Below are 22,476 nucleotides of genomic sequence, written 5' to 3' on the forward strand. Positions count from 1 at the left end.
ATATCACCTGGCTCCGTCATCATCACGCAACTGCAGTGGGCAGGACGTTGTTGACGCCCAACCATTTAATACTAGGCCTAAAATCATAGCCTATATTTGCAACAATAATAAGTTGTAGGCTTACATTTGATTAAAATGTTAAATCAGCACAATATCACAGGCGATGTCAAAACACATTTTCTGAAACATCTAGGCTGTAACAAAACACAGGTTTGTTTTTGTTTTTTAGGCCTACTGTTTTGTGACGATGTTGCTGACAAAGCGCTCCAAGTAGGCTAAATAATAGGGAAGGGAAGTTTCACACTGAGCACATCTCAAAACATTAGCATGTGAATAATGAGAGGAGCTAATGATCTAAATGTGTAATCCCTATTATTTGTTGGTAATATGTTATTGATGTACTGTAACAAGAGACACCTAGAAGACACAATTGTATGCAATAAAGATTAGATAAATCTACTGTATGTGCTGTGTATAGCTTTTAAGACACCTGTACTGTAAACACACAAAAATGGACATGGGAATTTCCTTTTTTCATTGACCAATGTACTTTTTGTACACAAGTGAAGGTCATTTCAAGTAGCAGCCTAGTTCCAGCAGGGTCAAAAGTCTGATGTCAGAGATATGGTGTTGAGAAATTAAACCATATAAGAAACTGAGATAAGACTGTCACATACAGTTGACGGTGGAGAGGGAGAGAATCAGACTTTGGACTCACTTTGCTCCGTCTTTTGCTCACTTTTTCTCCTGGTGTCCTACTCTCAGACCTCAGCCTTCTGTCACACTGCCTGGCTCTTCTACTCTCTCTCTCTCCCACCATGAAGATTGATTTTGCCCCTTCAGATGTGCCCCTGACCAGGAGACTGCAGACAGCCTCGGTGGTGCAGTGGGTCTTCTCTTTCCTAGGCCTGGGTGAGTGTCTGGTGTTAGCCTCCTTTCTCTTTACAGAAGAAGAGGGAATCAGGGTGTCCAGCCCTGTTTGCTTGGGTTCCCCAAGTTACAGGCTTCTGCTCTTCCAATGTTTTTCTTAAATCAATTACCAAGTCACTTCTAATAGCAATTAAACACTTTATTTTAATTTCAATAAAATTGGAATGTATAATCTTGGAAAGAAATATCATGCATAATCCAATTCCAGATCTCATGATGAACACCTGAGACACAACTTAAAGCTGACACATTTATGGATAAGAATGTCCGTGCATGCAGCCTCTCCACATCAGGTTGACTAATGTGTGTGTGTGTGTGTGTGTGTGTGTGTGTGTGTGTCTGTGTGTTTGTGTGTGTGTGGGGGGGGGCATTTTCCAGCTCCGACCTGCATCGTGTTGTTCTTCGTCTTCTTGTTCACACGCTATTGGCTGATCAGTGTGCTGTATGCTGCCTGGATATTTGTGGACTGGGACACACCCTCTCGGGGAGGCAGGAAGGTGTCCTTCGTGTGTGGCCTACGCATTTGGGACTACATGAGGGACTACTTCCCCATCCAGGTCAGAGCACTGGCTTTACTGCAAGCAATAATTACAACATAGATGACTCCCTCTCATATATACCGTCTTCGTAATGTTTTAATAGCAAATGCATGTTTCACATAAAATGGAGAAAATCCTACATTAGGATAATTCACCTTAATTTAGAGCAGACAATTTCAGGCAATATCTCAACAGCTCTTGCTGCCGGTAAATTCTCTCCTCATTTCAAATCTATCCCTGTGTTATTTGGACTGGAGTCCACTATGCTGTATATGGGGGGAGACAGATAGCCTCATGGTTAGAGTGGCCAGCCAGGTAGCCTTACAGTTGGAGTGGCCAGCCTGGTAGCCTCACAGTTAGAGTGGCCAGCCAGGTAGCCTTACAGTTGGAGTGGCCAGCCAGGTAGCCTTACAGTTGGAGTGGCCAGCCTGGTAGCCTCACAGTTGGAGTGGCCAGCCAGGTAGCGTCACAGTTAGAGTGGCCAGCCAGGTAGCGTCACAGTTAGAGTGGCCAGCCAGGTAGCGTCACAGTTAGAGTGGCCAACCAGGTAGCCTCACAGTTGGAGTGGCCAGCCTGGTAGCCTCACAGTTGGAGTGGCCAGCCAGGTAGCGTCACAGTTAGAGTGGCCAGCCAGGTAGCGTCACAGTTAGAGTGGCCAGCCAGGTAGCCTCACAATTGGAGTGGCCGGCCAGTAAGCAGAAGGTCCCCACTGCTGACAGGAGGGAGTGAACCGGATGTGAGCCAGTGACTGGAGCGTTGTTGGCATCACATCCAGTAGCCTTCAGCTCTGTGGCTGACTATGTGCTCTGACCCTCTCTGTGTGTGTGTGTATGCATGTATGTAAATAGTGGGGCATTTAAAGAGATAATTTCCGTTGAGCAATTAATAGACAATAAAAGTTGTATTCTAGCATACTAGACAGTGTTTCTAATCCCTCATCTCTACACTAGAGCAGGTTGGCCAACGCAGCCAATTAGGGAAAGAGGTCCCTCTCCAAGACTATTACTGATAGAGCTCTTAGGGTCCCTATCCTCTGCAGTTGCTGGTGGTTGTTGCCATCTAGTGGTTTGATATGTATAGTATACTATATTGATGCAGGTTCAGTTGTGACTGTAAAATGTCAGTTGTTATTCATCACTGTGTGAACCCTTTCTAGGACCTTAGATGCCTTAGGCACCATACTTTTTCCATCTAATTGCTAGGATGTCATTGGATCTTGTAGTGAGATGTATGAGAGGACAATCTTTTACAAAAGCTAGTCTACAATGTTCACACAGTAGTAAGAGCTTGGAGGCCTGTATTTGCAATATCCTCCAGCTGAGATGGATCCACACTCTTGCCCTTGGACAGAATTAACACTTTGGTCTACCCAAAAGCTTCTGAACATCAAGTACACACAGTTGGTATGGATAACTTTACTATAACATTGCTATCTTTAGATTTTGGGTGTAAATAAACAGTATGAATGGTTTCTGACATTGTTGTGTCTGTGACTATTCTTGTGATGATATACTTATTTTTTGCAGTTTGTAATAACGTGTCTCTTTTATAAAACCTCTCACTTATCAGTGAGACTTGGACATGGCTTCAAATCAGAGCATTTAGTCTGAGTTAAAAATAGTCTGAGTTAAAAGTAAACTATGTTTAAGTCTAAGTGGGTCATACCAGTGTTAACCCTCAGCATGGAGTGACCTTTGCTGCCATTAATGATAAACACTCTACAAATCCAATCACAGATTCGGTTCCCTATCACAGGAACAAGAACATTTTAAATTATTTTTGTATGCTTTTGAGATCATACATATCGTAGGGAAAAAAAAGTGATACTCTAAATAATAACTATAACTATACTTTATTTGAGCTTTTCAGCCAGTCTGTAGTTATCTCTCCTGATAACATGCTTATCTGTTTTTACTTAGCACAGTGCATGTCCTTACCTTATTCTGTTTTCATAAGGTGGAGGCCCCACTGAAAGACTCTGCTCCTTCCAATGGAGGCAGATAAACTGGCTCATTGGCTTATACTGCATAGATAAGAGAGAAAAAACATCCATAAATATGAAAACAAGCTCATTACGCACTGTCGACACGCATTAAGTACTGTGTGTATTGTCTACAGACACATCTGTCCGTTGAAGCTTATGTCTGATAACATTTGCTAGAGAGAATAAGGTTTCCCTCGAGCAACCATGAATTGGCTCTGAATAAAACAAGCCTACATGGGGAATTAACACAAACATCATTAGGGTCTTGTACTTTCCTTAATTTTCAAGAAAAAATCTAAATCTAAATCTTAAAAAAAAAGCATCCCTTCATTTGGTTTCCAGTATTATCCCATGGCTAGTGCTGATGGGGCATCTGACTTTATGCCTTATTAAGACTAGATAAAGAGTCAGTGTTATTCTGAACAGAGCAGGAATTAATCAGTTTCATTGAGGTCTGTAACTCAACCACCATCCCTAATCAGACCGTCACTGCCTTCGTCTGCATCTACTCCCCCACCACCTGATCTCAAACGTACTGTGGGCGTACGCAATCCTCTCACCATGGCCCAAACATAAACAGCACATGAGCACATTACAAGCAGAGGTTATATTTGCTATATTTCTCTTGTAAAACATTTGATGGTGACATTGTTAGAAGACATACTGTATGTGACATGTCACATAAAAAAGGACATACAGATGGCCAGATTACAGTTTGCTAAAAAGTACCTAAAAGAGTTCTGGAAAAAGGTCTTGTGGACAGTCTTGTCTTCATTGATGATGTTACTGGAGAATAAATTCTGAAGTGTATAGAAACATCTTGTCTGCTAAAGTACGAGCAAATGCTTCTAATCCCATTGGACGGCGCTTCATCATACAGCAATACAATGACCCCCAACATACATGCCATAGCAACTAGAGAGATTTTCAGGGTGGCCAAGTCAATTTTTTTTATTTAAATCCAATTGAACATGCATTTAATTTGCTGAAGAGGGAACTTAAGGCAAAAAACCCTCAAAACAAACAACTGCAGTACAAGCCTGGCAGAGCATCATCAGAGAATATACCAAGCGTCTGGTGGGGTCAGTGGGTCGCAGACTGCAGGCAGTTATTGCATATAAAGGATTGTCGACCAAATGCTTAACATGAGTGCTTTATTTGGACATTATATGATTTTTTTCAATACTTTTGGAGCCCTGAAATAGGGGGAGTATGTTTAAAAATGATGTACTTTCTAAATGGTGAAATCAATCTGAAAGAATTGGTGAGAATCTCTACTATGACCCCCATTGAAAACTGGGGGCTGCTGCCATTGGAGACCAAAATAATAAGTGGCCAGTGGCCACTAAACAATTGGCCATAGTTCTCCCTCCGTGACAATCCAGGACTAGAGTCACACACACTTTGACTCACACATTCCCAAGTTCAGAAAACCTGCTCCTACAAAGAATCCCCATTCCTCTACTATAGAGCTGGCTCAAGAGTACCAGTTGAAATGTTGTTCCGTCTTAGAGCTTAGCTTAGCTTATTGTTTGGTTCTATAGCTTGGACCAAACAACAACAACAACAACAACAACAACAACAACAACTGTGACTTGATTTTGAAAACAGTCAAATTGTGTTAGACAGCTAGGACAGTAACAAATGAGAAAAGCAGGAAGAGATGTTTTATCAGAAGAACTGATATGACATTTGAATTAGTGGTTTAGCAACCTAATCCTTTTTTTTTTTTTTCGGGTTAGGGTTAGGGTCCTTGAGTAGGTCATCTCAATCCAGTCAGTCAGGGAAACCCTCACCCACACTATCTTCAATGGGTATCCTTGTTTTGCTAGTAGCAGGTTAGCATAGTAGGTGTGGACTTGATTCTTGGAGCTCATTGGCCTTGAAGGCTGATACAAACAGAGTGGAAGCAGCTTTGTTTTGACATGAATGATTGGTGCCCTGGTCCAACACGTGGCTAACAATAACCCTTGACCCCCACCATGTAACCTCTGGTACCACTCCTCCCTGCTGTTTATTATCTCCTGCATGTGCACAAAGAGAGAGACCACACTGGTTGATGCTGGTTAGAGGAAGGAAAACAACAGTTAGGCCTCACAGGTGAAGTGAGATATGATAACACATTTGATAAGATACAAGCCATGTTCAGCTCAAAATAACTAAACTCTACACTTTCAAGTAGGCCAGTATGACTTTGTAAAGTGTTACTTTGGCTTAAGGTTCCTAGCTACAAGGTAGATTTGGCATACAAAGAAGTGTCCATTGTGTTTCGAAACACAATACATGTGACTATTAAAAAGGGGCAATCTGGGATTGATACATCCATTTTTTGACTTTTAAATGAATGATACATAACCATTGATTCTTGAACAATATAACTTAAAAATGCCTCATGATATCAGTTCAACTGTCTTACCAGATCAAAACCCAAAATAGACGCTTGTTTTACTTCTTTATTTGTAAACAATGGAATTGTAAACAAACACTGTATAGCCCATTCATTGGGTAATATGATTTTACTTTTAGGTAAAATATTTATTTTTAAGTGAAACAGTAAAATGGTTATATAATGGGAGGTGGGTCGACCTGTGGACATCGGAAGGTTGGAATTACATATGGAATGGATAGTTGATTAGCCGATTCACTTGTGAACCCAATACAGGCTGAGATGGGAATTTGTAAGTGTCTATATATATGTATGTGTACGTGTGTGGGTATTATATGTACCATGCCATGTGAATAGCTATACATTACAGTAAGTAGAATTGTAGTTATTATTTTCATGTCCTTCATTTTAGGGGAGGGTTGGAGCAGGGAAAAAAGGGACTAGATCTGATAGAATTTAAATTATATTTACACATTTTCAAAGCTGATCTACCACAAAAAAATCCAAATCACTGAAAAGCTTCAAAACATGGTTAAAACTATCTATTTTGTTCCATTGCATCCATAGCTCCATCTATGCATCCCTCAGCTGTTTACCAAAAAAAGTGGCGGGGTGACTGCTTTACTGTTGTTGAATCCCAGATGCCCCTTTAACAAAATACTATAAGTCCCCTCTATTGTCTATTCCAGCTGATAAAAACAGCAGACTTGGACCCCAGGAACAACTATATTCTTGGTTTCCATCCACATGGGATCCTCGTTGCGGGAGCCTTCACCAACTTCTGTACCTATGCCACAGGCTTCAGAAAGCTGTTCCCTGGGCTCACCAGCTACCTGCTCATGCTGCCTCTGTGGTTCAGAGCCCCGTTCTTCAGAGACTACATCATGTTGGCAGGTTAGGCTCAAGAGCCAAGGCAACTATTGTTCTCACTAAGAGAGATTCAAATCTGCTGTGGTTGGTGGGTCTTCTCTGTTGGTACATTTCCCTGACAGAAAGAGAGAGAGAGAGAGAGGGAGAGAGAGAGAGAGAGAACCCTAATAAAGTATTAAAATGTGTCTCAGGTCTGATTCCCTCAGACAAGGAGAGTGCCAGCTATCTGTTACGAAGAAAGGAGGGGGGAAATGCTGTGGTGATAGCAGTGGGAGGAGCCCCCGAAGCCCTGGATGCCCACCCTGGCGCCTACACCCTGCTGCTGGCCAATAAGAAGGGGTTTGCCAAACTGGCAATGGAACATGGGTAAGACTAGAACCAGGGGAGGTGGAGGACATTTCACTGTGTCTCTGATGAAATCTCCCAACTCTCATCGCTTATACAAGTGACTGCAACTGTGCCAATCTATTCATCATTGTTTGATATCAATGCACTGTGGGTACAGTGGCTTCTTGAAATAGTAAGTCTTTCACATGGGAATTCACATGGGAGCATGCAAGCAATCAGTGGAAAGTATCATCTGATATTAAGAAGTAGGACACAAGTACTGTAACACCAGTGTTGCTAAATTCTTCTTATGCCGGTTGCTCAGAAAATATAGTTAGTTCTAAAGCCATTTGAAATTATGCACAACTTGCTCTAATCATGTGTGTTGACCCTCTGAAGTAGCAGCTCAATTGAAATGCATCAATAGTGGAAATCAAATCCAGCACACCTATAGTACAGTAAGAGTACTCAAAGACTACCTGGTCTTTATCAGTGTTCAATACCCATATCTGACAAACTCAAAGAGACTGCTCAAACAAAATTAAGAGCCAAACTCATGTCCCACCCTCTGTCTAAACATCCCATCTTCAGTGCCCATCTGGTGCCAATCTTCTCATTTGGAGAGAATGAAGTGTTTGATCAGGTAGAGAACCCACGAGGCACCTGGCTCCGTTGGATTCAAGAAAAGCTGCAGGGGATCATGGGTATCTCTCTGCCCCTCTTCCATGCACGAGGCATCTTCCAGTACAACTTTGGCTTCATTCCATACAGGAAACCTATCCACACTGTGGGTGAGTATAGTACTATCTCAGTCTGAAACACAGTAGATGACATGGTTTACTGGTCCCACCGCTATTGTCAAGTTGACCAGACACTGTAACTCTAAAACACCATACTGTGGCTCTTGACTGATGTTCCATATAATTGCAGCCAGGGCAGTTATCAGTAGCTGTCCGCTATCCTATCTTTGTTTCGATTTGTCCTCCATTTCCCAAGCTCATAGTCAATCTATTGTAGGCAAAGGCATAGGGGGGATCGCTAGCCAAGTGTTGGTTTTGGCAGAACCACATTTATATCAACAAACTAGCAGAGCTAATTTCATATCAGTAAACTTGAAGAGCATTGACTGGAGAGGGGCAGGGTTTATACTCCTGAAAACTGGCAAGGGAGAGAAGGCCGTTGGAAAGATTGGACTGTACCAAATCTACTGCTAAATTGCATCAGTCTGCCGAAACCTGTTAGCAACTGTTGCTGGCATACACTATAGTCTGTCTGTGTAAATCTGTTTTGCAATCCCCATCTGAAAATGCAATGGTACAGTATGTTAGACAAGCGGTATGTATGATATCAAATTCAAAAGCAGATACATACTGCATATTCTGCTGTACAGTATACTTGAATGTGACATTGTGTTCTTTGACCTCTCCACAGTGGGGCGGCCAATCAGGGTGGAGAAGAATGAGAACCCCACAGCAGAGGAGCTAGATGAGCTCCACCAGCTCTACATGGAAGAGCTCAGCAAGCTGTTTGAGGAGCACAAGGGCAAGTATGGAGTGGACGAGGACACACACCTCAGCTTCGTCTGAACAGGACTTAGGGCTTCAGAACCACCTATTGTATGGAGCCACAGCTCAGAAGCAGCATGGTCTGACAACATCAAGCCAAACTGTATGTCTTACTCAAAAAGCTGCCTAGCATGTAGTATCCACTTACTTTCCCTCAACCAGAAAAATGTGTACTACTCATCAGCTACCAGTATAATTGCAACTACAAGAAACAAGCCACACGATGTGCTATGGACTGCCTGTGGATGATATTTCTTACCCACCAATTTCAATAACATTTAAATGTAACCACTCAATACAATTTCAAACTGGATTTTAATGAAACTGTATGAATATTGAATTTCATGAATACTGAATATATGTAAATTTTGTTCCAATTGTACATAATTTAAGAGGGTGAGCATGCTATTTAAGGCAACAGTCTCACACTTTCCTATGACAAATACAAAAAATTATTGATAACACATTGTATTGTATTGTATTTTACTTTACATTTGTTTATCTGTTCAACTCATTCATTTGAAATATTTCTCTCTTGATAGTATTGTAATTAATTGCAGCTATCTGAAACTATTCATCGCACTGTACATTTGTAACATACTGATTCATAATTTCAGTAAGTATGATTGTATGTCTTATTCTTTGTATAAAACTGTGTACACGACTGCCGATCAAGTTCTGATTGATTGGGGGGAGTGACCACTCGGATTTGCAGCTGGTTCTTGTACGATACGACTGTCTGTGAACTTTTGCAACACACTCTTTCATAAGATGGCAAGGGTGACATACTGATGGCAAGGGTGACATACTGTATTTCCAAACCGACTGGCAGCCAGTCACACAGTAGAGTGGACAGTCGAGACACTTTCAACAGAGCCTGACCCCTCAGTCCAGCAGAGCAAGGGGGACTAGTAAAATGAATACTGGAAAGACAAGTAATAAAGAAGTGACAAAATAGATTAAAAAAAAACTGTAAAACTGTACAAGAGGGTGAATAGAGAAAAGAGAGAGTAAGTGACAGAGAGGGAGGTGGAAAAGAGAGAGTTAGTGACAGAGAGGGAGGTGGAAAAGAGAGAGTTAGTGACAGAGAGGGAGGTGGAAAAGAGAGAGTTAGTGACAGAGAGGGAGGTGGAAAAGAAGAGGGAGTGACAGAGAGGGAGGTGGAAAAGAAGAGGGAGTGACAGATTGATTATGTAATGCCAACACTGACCTCCTAGCATCTTGTGCAAACACTGTAGGAGGTGTGGATATGGGTGAGTGAGGGGTGTGACAATGGTCTGGAAAGATTCAACTTGTGCCCCAGGCATACTGGCAGACTGCAAATCCAGTGCCAGGGAAGGTTCTCTGCTCTTTGATAACACTAGAACAGAACAGCGCAGAACAGAACTCTAATATGGTCATTTAAAGTACCATTAGCTTTTCATTATAGCACATAGTTAGTTTTAGACATTAAATGAACTGTCAGAGAAGAGATGTAACACATTCAGAAATAACAAGTGTTTCAACCCTTCAAAGCAAGCACTATGCTTTGGTGGCAGAATATTTCATCAGGATTTGTTATCAGCTGTAAGACATTTTTTTCAGATTTTTGATAAAAGAAGCAATCATTATTTAAAGTTAAAGCAGCAATAGAGTATGGAACAAACACCGAAAGGAGCACCAGCACTCTGGATTCAGCTGAGTTCTACTGAACACCCCTGGTTTACCGTAGGAACATTTTATACAGATTCTCAACCATAATTGTTCTCAGAATCTCCTGTGATTGTTCTCAGAAACTCTCTCAGTGCTCAATACTGTAGGTACCAAGGTTTTTCACCTTTGAGTTGATGTGTGTCCCATTGACTGGAGTGGCCTGCTTAATTTCTACTGATCAAGACCTAGATACAAATGGTCCACAGTACCCTGAGGGACATCTTACACAGCCTTTTCATTATTTATATTTTTATTATTATTATTTCCAGTGTATTTCCTTGTTTCCTCAAGTTGTGTGTGTAGTTATGTGTGTGTGTGTGTGTGTGTGTGTGTGTGTGTGTGTGTGTGTGTGTGTGTGTGTATGTGTGAGTGTGTGATTGCACTGCTTTCCACGTTGTATGAACTTTGACCCCATTAAAAACACCAACGTTATCAAGACACCAATCAAGTTAATAGACAATTGCATAATTCCCCCTCAAGTGCTCAAAACAGATAACATGTTTGTTTTTTTATCTGCATTGATGGGAGGCAGTTGCTTTTGGATTTAATAATATGTGTGCTGCAAAGTGTGCTGAATCAAACAAAAGGTTGTGTTAGAAGACCACTCGGAAAGGTAAATAAAAAAGTATATCATCTTATATCATCTTACACTTGTGAGAATTCAAGCCTGAAATCATAGGAGAAGGGAGATGTGTTTATATTTCATATCAAGGTTTGGTCTTTGGACAGTGCTATTTTATCAGGTGTTATGGTACTGTATACCAGGACAGCAATTCCCTTGTCTCTGTTTTCCTGGTGAGAGCAGGGTCAGGATAATAACATTATCCACTTATTTTTGAGGCAAAGGGGCAATGTACAGCAGAAATGAAGACCTACCTTCACTATGCACTCCTATCTTTCAAGTGATATCTTATGTAAACCTACTCATGTCACTTTTCCAATTTCCTGTCCTAATTCTGAATACTGAATTGTGAATACTGAAACATGTAGTTTCTTGACAATTTCTGACTAATAAACATAAGGACATGTATGAGAGAATAAAGCCTTAAAGCCTTGGTTAAAGTCCACAACTATCATGGTCTCACAATTTCACTCGAAGGGCAACAGAATTTAACAAATGAGAATGTAAGGGAGGGAAAAATTAGAAGGCAGCCACAGCAGAGGAACTCCAATTAGGACAATATTATATAATGGAGTATGATGCACTGAAACCTTACGGCTGTATCTATTAGATCTATTAGATCTAGAACTAGTTTCAATATTCTACATGGTGGCGCATAGACAGATTACGTGGAATTGACAGGGACACGTTTTAGTCTCTTGTCCGCACATTTTAGAACCAGTGGCTGAAATTATACAAAATATCCTGTTCAATCATATTAACGTGCCTTCTAGATGAAACTTGGTCATGAATATATCATGCTGTTTAGCAGTTACCATTAGCACACAACATTAGATTGAGGCAAATAGGAAGAATGAGCATACCGTCATATCAAAGTTGACTAATACATTTATTAGACAGAAATAGTAAAATAACCAGCATGAATGAGATCATACAAGTAAAATGTAAAAAAACACAAAAGAAACAATAGTAACATACAGTTATAACAGGCAATGTTCGAAGAATAAAATCAATTAAAGAATAGCATTGGCTTCAGCTGACTCAAACTTCTTGAAAACACACATTTTACCATCCCGAAACCATGGAATTTTAATGGATAGAAACACAAAGACATTATTAAATGGGAGAGACCTTCTGGCCAGTAAGAAACTAAACAAGTTTAGGCTTTAAACACTTTCTAATAATCTGAATTGCCACAGACTGACTGTAGTGAGTTGATGCCAAGGCAAGATGGTTCATTACTTAACAGGAGCTCCCAGTTCAAGGACTGTACAGTAGATATCAGCCAAATGCACTTTTGATTCTAATCCCGATGCCATTTGATTTCAGCAATGTGTGTCTAGACTGTGGCCATGTCCTCATCTGTGTTGGCAGCGTCAGCTCTTTGGACCCTCAGTTACAGTAAATGTACACACCTAAAATCTCTGGAGGCATTTTACAGTACATGCAACATCTTAGATTTGAATGATGAATCATACAAAACTGCAAGGGGTAGTGGACTCTATTTGTATGACTGGGTGCAACTAAAACATGGCATTTAGGTGTCTTAACTCCACAATTATTTGAATAACAGCTACTTCTCAAAATGGCATCCAGTATCCATGTACGTATATAGTGGAAGAGTCTGAAGAGCCCTTCATGGCCAGTGTTATCACATCTATTGTGGGCACTGCCAAACGATTGTGCCCTCTGCTATCTGCGTTTGCCAGGTTGGGCAGGGGGCAGTGGTAAAGGACAGTGCTGAAATCTGGGCCATAAACACCAAGGGGAGGGCAGTGACCTGGGCCTTGCACAATCCTGTCAACAATCAGCTCCTCACATGCACACTGAAGTATTGGGGACATTCTCTCTATTCAAAATCAATGAATAAGAGATTATGGATTTTTTTTATTGATTCAGTATAGGCCAAGTGATTTTGATTTCAATATATGTCCTCTATATGAAAAAGGTAAATGTAAACACCTAAAAATCAAATTGTAATATTTGAGTCACAATTGTGTCAAAGAACGATAGTGCCCACCAAACACAGATAGACAAAAGCTGTAGACCTCACTATAATGTATCTCAGGATTAGAGTAATACACACACACACACACACACACACACACACACACACACACACACACACACACACACACACACACACACACACACACACCGACGTCAGGTGAACATTCTTGTTCAATAGTTAAAAAAAAAAAAGTGGGAATCTGGTAGTCGCGACACTCTTTCCAACAGGATTGATTTGCAGATAGCAGGTGGAAATGGTCAAAACACGACCGTTGATCGCTCCAGGGCCTCACGTGACTGTCCAGCACTTGATAAATACACACGGTTTACATTGTGACAGTGCTTTCTGACACCGCTGTCCTGAGAATAACAGCACAATTTGGCATCCTCGTCGCTTCGGTTTACAGCAGCATTAGTTTGGAGCCAATAACTCCGTATCCGCGCACTTGTCTGGCTCCTCCCATAACGCTTAAATGTCTGTTCTGTGCTGCAATTGAACGCAGTCAGAGCCAGTCATGATAGAGGAGCTGTAGAGTTTACTTCATTGCAGCAAGTATTTCTGAGTAACCTGTTTATTTCCGGAGCCTCAGTTATGAAGACATTACTTGCTGCATACTCCGGTGTCCTAAAAGGTAAGTAAGACTTTGATCAAAATCCCTTGTACTGTATAGAAGCAACATCAAAATCATACTCTGCGGTAATTGTGCTAATTGGATTCACCCCATGCTGTTCAGATCCTATATTGTTGATGTTGAGTGGTTTATTCTGATTAGTTGAGGATGCAACCAGTTTTCTACTGCATATTGTGTTTCCTCCCTAAATCATGATAATGTTCATTAAAAAATGCACTTTATTGTGAGTACCATAAGGGAACCCTTTTTTGTTTGATACCCTAGTAGTATGTGGTCATGCTTTTGGCATATGATTTATTTTGCATTGATGCTATCGATGATCTTTTACAGCTGATGCATCTAGCCATATCTTATGGATTTAAAGGTCCTACCTAGTCAATTCTTCTCCTTTATGAAGCATAAAACGATTGTCTCTTAAAGACAAGATTCTTTAGTTAGTCTATATTGTCATTTCAGCCATTGTATTTGTCATGGAAGGTAACACAATATATTTATTTCTTGTCATTAGAAGTGTGAATGTTAGACTGTATTGTGGTGCACATATTGCTTGTCTATTTAACTGTTGACTGGTCTGATCTGGATGGGAGAAGGAGGGAGAGAGTGCCAGCAGTGGGCAGATGTGAGGTGGGGCTTAAAGATGGGATTACGTGGCTCTGTTGTACCATGGGGAGGATCTTCTCAGGGATCCCCACACTCTGAGCTTGAGTAGCCAGAAGCCTTTTCTCAGTTGTTCAGGATGAGATTGTCCTCCACTCGTGAACCAGGAAAAGATAGAGGTTTTTCCCCTTAGATATTCTCCTTCAATGCTTTTTGATGACGACGGGAGTGGATGGAGGAGAGGACGTGAGGAGTCATGTTCCTAACAATTGAGAAAAGGCTTTAGTCTCCTCAGTCACTCACATCACCTGTGAACGTGTCCTGTGGCTGTGTGGACTGTGGCACCGCTCTGCCTCTGTTTTATGGCGAGTGATCGGATTGAGTGTCTCTCTCTCTATAGCAACTGTGGTGGCTGAGTGAATTAGATGTGGGGTAACTTCCCCGAGGTCTGTGCGTCTTTGTAAGGCATGAGTCTTTGTTTATCATGGTATCTCTCCCCCCCCCCTTTCCTCTAGGCACTGGTTCCAGCATCCTCTCTGCCATGCAGGACCTGCCCTCTGCTCCTTGGCCTTCCAGATCCAAGATGGAGAAACATCTACAGGTCATCTCTGTTCTGCAGTGGGTCATCAGTTTCCTAGTCATGGGTGAGTGTGTGTGTATTTGTTGTGCGTGCTGCTAGTGCTACTGTCTTTCTGTTGCTCTTTTCAGTAGATGTTAAAACAGTGGCGAGCCTGTTGCTTCATAAGTATCTAACAAGGAGGTCAAGCCTTGTTAGAGTGTAAGCTCTCTCCCGCTCTCACTCTTTTTGTCCTACCTCACAAGATAGTCTCCTGAAATACTGTAGCATTTACATTGATGGGATTATGGGACTGTATCTTTTCCAGTCTGCATGTTAGACATTTCCAAATATAATATTGAAGTTCCTGATGCTAGTGTGTTACAGTGGGGGTCAATTTATGTCTCTCTCTCTCTCTCTCTCTTCCTGTAGGCACCTCCTGCACTGTGCTCTTGATCTACATGTTCTGCACGGACTGCTGGGTGATTGCTGCCATGTACACTGCCTGGCTCATATTCGACTGGAACACCCCGAAAGAAGGTAAGTCCCCTGGGATGTCAAAGTAAATATGAGAGCACCACTGTCACACACAAACACTCTCAATATTTGTCTCAGTGGTGAGACAAATATTGTACTTTGTGAAGCTCACTGAGGGTTTTTGACACTGACTGAATGTTGTTCAGTCTTAGACAATGGGGAGCTATGGTGGGTAATTGGGTTGGTTAGCACCCTGTCAGATGTAATGTGGGTCTGAGAGCTTTCTTTACCATTGTCTCAGGTGGCAGGAGGTCCTCTTGGGTGAGGAACTGGACCGTGTGGACTTACTTCAGAGACTACTTCCCCATCAGGGTGAGTGTAAAAAATACTGTACAACATTTTTAGTACTGTGTGTGTTTGTTGGAGTGTGCTTTTGGGAAAGTGCTATGAAGCATCCTGACCTTGACATCCAGTAGAAAAGGATGTCTAAAAAAATAGTAGAATGGTTCTCTGTATGTTTGAAGTATCATGACATGAAGTGAGATCATTAAGATGGCCACCAGCCTAGAGATCAGTGGTGAAACACAGCAGCTGTGCATGTGTGTTGCCGGTACAGAATCTGATTATGTTTTAAGTGTACTGTTTCTGGTAAGATATGAAGTTAAAGTTCATCAATACTGTCATTGATTGTGCTGCAGAATCGAATCCCAGTAGCACAGGCATGCCTACATGGATAACCTTATCTTTGAGAGTATCCAGTATCAGTTGTTGGTTCCATGCTGTTCCTTGTCCCTGTTGTTTATGATGAGGGGTGGATGTCGTTGAAGGGGTAGACTTTGCCCCAACTGATTGGAGGAAAGCTCATCGCTGCGCTAATGTTTTTCTGTTGTCTTATTTTGCTCCATTGCAACTGGAGATGGGATTTCAATCCTGAATTAGGCTCGGGAGAAACACACACATAAACATACACACTTGTGTAGGATGGAGGGGTCAAGCCCTTACTGAATTGCCCTTGGAAGAAATCACGACTGGAGGTGATGTTTTTGAGGTACTATTGGTGATAATTGTTATTCACAACCCAGCTTAGTGCTGCTCTCTTTTAGATCACCAGTGTCTTACCAGTTTTTGACCTGTCCCTGACACTGAGACCAAACTATTTATAACATTCAGAAGTTTCTCTCTGCCCTTCTCTCTGGGGATTCAAACAGGTGAGAGTGTACACCCCCCACTACTCAGAAATATTGATAAACCGCAGACCACATTATCCTGCCTTCAGTTCATCTAGTTATAGCTGATTTAAGTGGTCATAATCATTCACCATGATATCAAATGGATTGGAGCATGTGAATAGCAACATTTGAAAAGCTGCCTTTAGTGTCGCCACAATTTAGATACATTCACCTATTAAGGATCAGGATGAAAGGTCAACTTTGATCAACAACTGTCATGATGATGAACATCAAGAGTGCCTGTTGTCTATGGAGCATGAACTTTGTTCTGTGATACAGTAGGTACTTTGAACACTGTTTCATGGCTGTCTGTCCAAGTGGCTTGATTAGATCATTCTGTTTATTCCCAAGTAGCTCTGATATAGTCTGGAGGAGATGGATGTCTTTAAGGTGTGTCTGATAAGAACTGAACAGTCAGTCTCAACATTGATTACACATCAGTAATGGATTGGCTCTTCTTTGGGTTGGAACCAAAGAGCAAAGAGTTGTGGAGGAGGAGGCTTTAGATGTGGCCTTATATGTTTGAGTTAGGGACGTGCTGAATGCCAAGTGTTGGCAGGGATTCAGACTTCTTTAGATCATTCACCCACCTACATTCTGTTTGATATGTGGGGTCACTTACCTGGAGTTGTGCAACTATTAGAGTTGACAGCTGTGTGTGTGTGTGCGTGCGTGTCTGTTAGCGCGTGTACGCGCACAGTAACCAGTAAATGTGTGGGCCTTACATAATCAGCAAGCTCTCTTTCTCCTCCTTTTACTGCATGCATTGCATGATGTTAAATGCTACCGGTCATCATCTGTGTTACCAATGGTAATCCCTTTACATTAGGGGAGGCTGGTGGAGGTAGAAATCGGAGGACGGGCTCATTGTAATGAATGGAATGAGGAATGGTATAACGTGTTTGATACCATTCCTCATTCCATGCATTACAATAAGCCCATCCTCCGGTTTCTACCTCCACCCACCTCCCCTGCTTTACATCTGTAATGACATCCCTGTGGAATCCCGACAGCACATCTCTGAGATCTAATCTGTAAATCTGTGGTTATGCAACAGCCTTGTTTGTCTAGCCACTATGGGAAGCCCTGGGTACACAGTTCTTTAGATCTGCACTTTCTTGAAGCCCTGGGTACACAGTTCTTTAGATCTGAATATACTGCACTTTCAGTTTCTTCCATAAGAGTGGCTTATGGCTTAATTGCTTGGCACAAAACACAGTCTGCTGCCTATTATTATTTTATCACTGTACATGTGAATAAAGTTGGGTCATATCACAGCTAAATTGATAACGCTGTCCCAGTTCCAAGAAAATATACGTATTTGGGCTCAGTGTTGCAGCATACTAACATCGTCTCTTTGTCTTTCAGCTCATTAAGACGCACAACCTGCTGCCCAGCCGGAACTACATATTTGGCTACCACCCACATGGGATCTTCTGTTTCGGCGCATTCTGTAACTTTGGGACCGAGGCCACAGGCTTCTCCAAGAAATTCCCGGGGATTAAGCCTTCCCTGGCCACCCTGGCTGGGAACTTCCGGATTCCAGTCCTCAGGGACTATCTGATGTCTGGAGGTGAGATGGTTACTGTTGTCTGAAGAGGCTTCCTCTGTACTCTGTAAACTGCTGATAACAGTGCTGTATCTATATACTCTAATCATGCATAGACCTCTGAGCTTTGTCCTATTGCATAGCTGAAACAGCCTCTGTGTCTACTTGTATTTGCTGATGTAGGTATTTCAGATTTCAACCGCTGTTGAAATCTGCATTCAGCTTTCCAAAGTTCTTTTTTTCGTTGTATGCACTCCATTTATTTACATTGACACATTTGATTGTACACTTTTAATGAGACTAGTGTCATTTTCAACTTCCATTATGTTCCCTGCAAAAACAATGTATTTTTAGGCCCCAAGTATAGTAATCCAAAATGCCATCCCTTCCCATATCTCAGGTATCTGCCCAGTGAACAAGAACTCAATTGACTACCTCCTCTCGCGGAACGGGACAGGCAATGCTGTCGTCATTGTTGTGGGTGGAGCAGCGGAATCTCTGGACTGTGCGCCAGGCATAAATTCAGTCACACTCAAGAATCGGAAGGGCTTTGTGAAACTTGCTCTCCAGCAAGGGTGAGATGAGTGCACAACACCCTGCGGCACACACACACACACACACGCCAAAGCTAATCAGACGACATTAGGTTTGTTTCTATTAGAAAGCGACACAGACATGGCTATCATATCAGGGAAATGGCCTCACAATAGGTTTTACATTGGCACAGCTAAGGCACTGGCCAATCCAGACTCACTGCACGTGTAGTAATTGGTCTCTGTAGCTCAGAGAGTGCCTCCTTGCATACATATACACTCAGCATGGGCCAAAGGACATGCTCTGCTTGGGACTCAGAACACTAAGCTTCAGCACACTGTGTGTAAGTTGGCAGAGGAGTTCTCTGTACACAACCATAATAGATACTCTGGTTATACCAAAGAAGCTTAAAATGTATTCCTAAAAAACATGGATAACATGCTTGGTAATTGACACAGACAGGTACGTATTGTATTTGGGACACTTTGGATCATATTTGCATGTAACTAGATAAATACTTTGGTTCCTTTACAAAAACTTTTCATGATAGATACTGCCATACAGTATTAATGTAGTAGCCAAAAGGGGTCTGAAACCTGGTATAGTTCGTATTATTGTCTGTATCCATTGGGTCCTGTGAGACACTAATGGACTCCTGCTACTCTGTGACAGGTCTGATCTGGTGCCAGTGTACTCCTTTGGGGAGAACGAGGTTTACAAGCAGGTGATCTTTGAGGAGGGCACCTGGTGGCGGTTGACTCAGAAAAGGCTACAGAAGCTGCTGGGCTTTGCCCCCTGTCTATTCCAAGGATGTGGCCTCTTCTCCTCTGACTCCACCGGTATGGTGCCTTACTGCAAACCCATCACCACCATCGGTGAGTAACACCTCTCTGTTATGGCATGGGGATGTTTTCCAGAATAGTTGGCATTATGTAATTCAAAGTATATTTTTCATTTAAACTATATATTTTAAGTATTTCTTGTTATTTGCTAGCCAGAATCCATTCATAAATAAATAAATAAATAATGTTTTAAGCATTTGACATGACGGTTACCAACAGGCAGTTCAAGGGCAATCAATCTCTAGTTCCTCTCTGTTAACAGAGCCATTCACATAGTCAATATTTACACTCCCTGCAGCATCAAGGACATATTAATGTTTAACATTGTAGCTTCTTTGAATGTACAACATTTTCAAGATGTTAAAACACTGTTGACGTTGGAATTCTAATATTCATTGGATTTAATGTTGTTTATTTCTCTCAGTGGGTGAGCCCATCACAGTGCCAAAGGTTGAAGAGCCTACTCAGGATGTCGTGGACCTGTATCATGCCATGTACATCAAGTCCCTCCAGAGCCTCTTCAACAATTATAAGACCCGCTTTGGCATGAAGGAGAGTGACATCCTGCAGATCCAATGAGAGAGGAGCGGAACCTCGGAACTGAGAGAACTGTGGCAGCCGCTTCAGACCCACGTGCCTAGCTCTGATTGTCTCTGGAAACTCTATACATGAATATGTGTATATAAACCCACGCTCTCAGCATCATCCTGAACACAAGGTGAAAGTTCCACGACTCAGGGTGAAGTGGGGATAAAATGGTTTTGGGTGCCTTTAAAGAAATACCATTCTCCCTGTCCTTGTCTCTGCCCATGGCAAGTTGATTAATCTGAATTCATTAAATGTTTCCAAAAGATGTCTATTCTCAACATATGCCACATTCATAGATGTTTGCCATGACATGATGAGATGCGGAGTATAGTTTGGGTTATAAGGCACTATCATGTGCAATGGAAGTGACACCCAATAGATGGCAGTACAAGGTAACAGGCCCAACATGCAACAATTACCAAGTTTGTCACCCACATCAATTTAACTGTCTTTTTTTTGCTATATGCACAATCAATGCAATTGTAAGAGTGTTGTATTGCCTCACTAAAAAGCAGATACGTTGTGGTTTAAGCCAAAGACCTGATGGTGGCCCCACACTTGCACACACCTTAGAAATGTGAAAGTGAAGGAATTCTATGGGATGATGCCACTAAGTATTAATCCTATTTTGTGGATATGAAAAGGCCTTTTCTCCCCTGGTTGAACCAATGTTTTTTACAATGAAAATGAAGGTGTGTGTATATATATATATATAGGCCTATTGACCCTCGAAGGTATTTCTTAAAGAAATGCCTTTGAAACAAGATTCCTTTATTGAATTTGCCTGAGAAAGCAATATTCCCATGATAGCCTTGATTGTCCATTAACCTAGACGTCCTATCTTTTTTTTTGCTAGTGAATCTCTCAAGGTGTGAGTGAATTGACTGTGCTGCAGAAATGGTTGGCTAGTGCCTTGAGGCTCGATGTAATGTAGTTCCAGGAGAGTTAGTTGTATATTTTTAAGGTAAAGATTATGCAATTCCAGGGTGCTGTCTTCTTCCACACAGAGGGCAGCTGAGTGATAAATGACACAATCAATGAAAATGAAAAGGAAGGGATCACAAAGCATTGATATTTGAATGACAGAGTAAGTCATAAAGAAACTCCCTGGTAATTACCAACAAGTGTTAAAGAGCCAAGTGATTTGTCATCAGACATGTGATGTCAAACACAGAATCAAGTCTACCACCCTGACAATGGTAGGCACATTTGAATGTGGATACTACAGTATATGAAACCATAGCAAAATAATTGTTATGTGGTCAGATCTTAAAGTTGGTGAGAACTAAATGGAAGTGTCATATGAAATGTAATTTCCTCTGCCTTCACTATTGTGACTTCAAAGAGCAGTGTACATTTCACAGTCTAATTCATGTGCAATAAATATAGCAATAAACACAGCAAGGCCTTTTATGTTGTGAATGGTGTCATCACTATTTAAATGAAACTTTTGTATGTTTTCAGAATAAAACTTGTACATTGCAATGACTTAATTCTTTGTTGTTCACATATCATACTACATTTCATAGAGTGATTCAACAACCTTAAGCCTGGATAAACAAAATGTATATACAGTGCCATGTGTAAGTAATGGGACAGTGAAGCATTTTTTCTTCTTTTGGCTCTACACTCCAAAAGTTTAGATTATAAATCAAACAATTACAATGTGGTTACAGTAGAAATTCTCAGCTTTTATGTGATGGTATTTGTGTACATATTGGTTCTGCTATTTATAAATTACACCACTTTTTATGCATAGTCCCCCTATTTCAGGGTACCCAAAAGTATTGGGACAGATTTATCAAATGTCCAAAATTAAACATCATGTTTAGTATTTGGTGGACAATCCTTTGCATGCAATAAGTGCCTGAAGTCTGTGACCCATTGACCCCACCAGATGCTGGGTATCGTCTCGGGTGATGCTCTGCCAGGCCTGTACTGCAGCCATCTTCAGTTGTTGTTTGTTTTGAGTTATTTTTGCCTAAAATCTTATCACCAAGAAATGAAATGCATGTTCAATTGGATTTCAATCTGAAGATTGACTTAGCCAGTCAAGACCTTTCTACTTTACGCCCTGAAAAACTCCCTAGTTGCTATGTTTTGGGTCATTGTTTTACTGTATGATGTAGTGCCATCCAATGAATTTGGAGGCATTTGCTTGCACTCGAGCAGACAAGATGTTTCTGTACACTTCAGAATACTGCTGCTGCCGTCAGCAGTTACAATAATCAATTAAGACAAGTTAGCAAGTTCTAGTAGCAGCTATACATCCCAAACCTAACACCCCCTGCACCATGTTTCACAGATGAGGTAATATGCTGTAAACCTTGGCCAGATCCTTTTTTCTCCAAACTTTCCTCAAGCAATCACTCTGGTCCATGATAATATTTATCTTATCTGTCCATAATAGGTTTTTCCAGACCTCTGCAGGCTTTTTAGGTACTTTTTAGCAAACTGTAACATGACCATCCTTTTTGAGGATAACTAGTGGTTTGCACCTTACAGTGAAGCGTCTGTAATTTGGCTGGTGATGTATTCTGCGGATGG

At 41.4% G+C, this 22,476-nt stretch overlaps 2 protein-coding genes across 2 annotated transcripts; both read left to right on the forward strand.

Annotated features, from left to right (window-relative positions):
- Positions 1-818: 818 nt before the first annotated feature.
- mogat2 (monoacylglycerol O-acyltransferase 2) lies at positions 819-8,622 on the forward strand (the record flags this gene model as incomplete). Its single annotated transcript, XM_083696244.1, has 6 exons — positions 819-912; positions 1,309-1,487; positions 6,529-6,733; positions 6,901-7,075; positions 7,628-7,827; positions 8,468-8,622. 6 exons carry the CDS (start codon positions 819-821, stop codon positions 8,620-8,622), a joined length of 1,008 nt encoding a protein of 335 aa, XP_083552370.1.
- A 4,895-nt stretch (positions 8,623-13,517) lies between these two features.
- dgat2 (diacylglycerol O-acyltransferase 2) lies at positions 13,518-21,360 on the forward strand (the record flags this gene model as incomplete). The annotated part of the gene is made up of 8 exons (XM_083696233.1): positions 13,518-13,557; positions 14,670-14,798; positions 15,143-15,250; positions 15,489-15,559; positions 17,785-17,989; positions 18,366-18,540; positions 19,172-19,374; positions 19,766-21,360. The coding sequence occupies 8 exons, from the start codon at positions 13,518-13,520 to the stop codon at positions 19,918-19,920; spliced, it is 1,086 nt and encodes a 361-aa protein (XP_083552359.1). The 3' UTR covers positions 19,921-21,360.
- Positions 21,361-22,476: the final 1,116 nt, after the last annotated feature.

This window comes from Argentina silus (genome assembly GCF_951799395.1).
Source record: "Argentina silus genome assembly, chromosome: 2".
Classification (NCBI taxonomy): domain Eukaryota; kingdom Metazoa; phylum Chordata; class Actinopteri; order Argentiniformes; family Argentinidae; genus Argentina; species Argentina silus.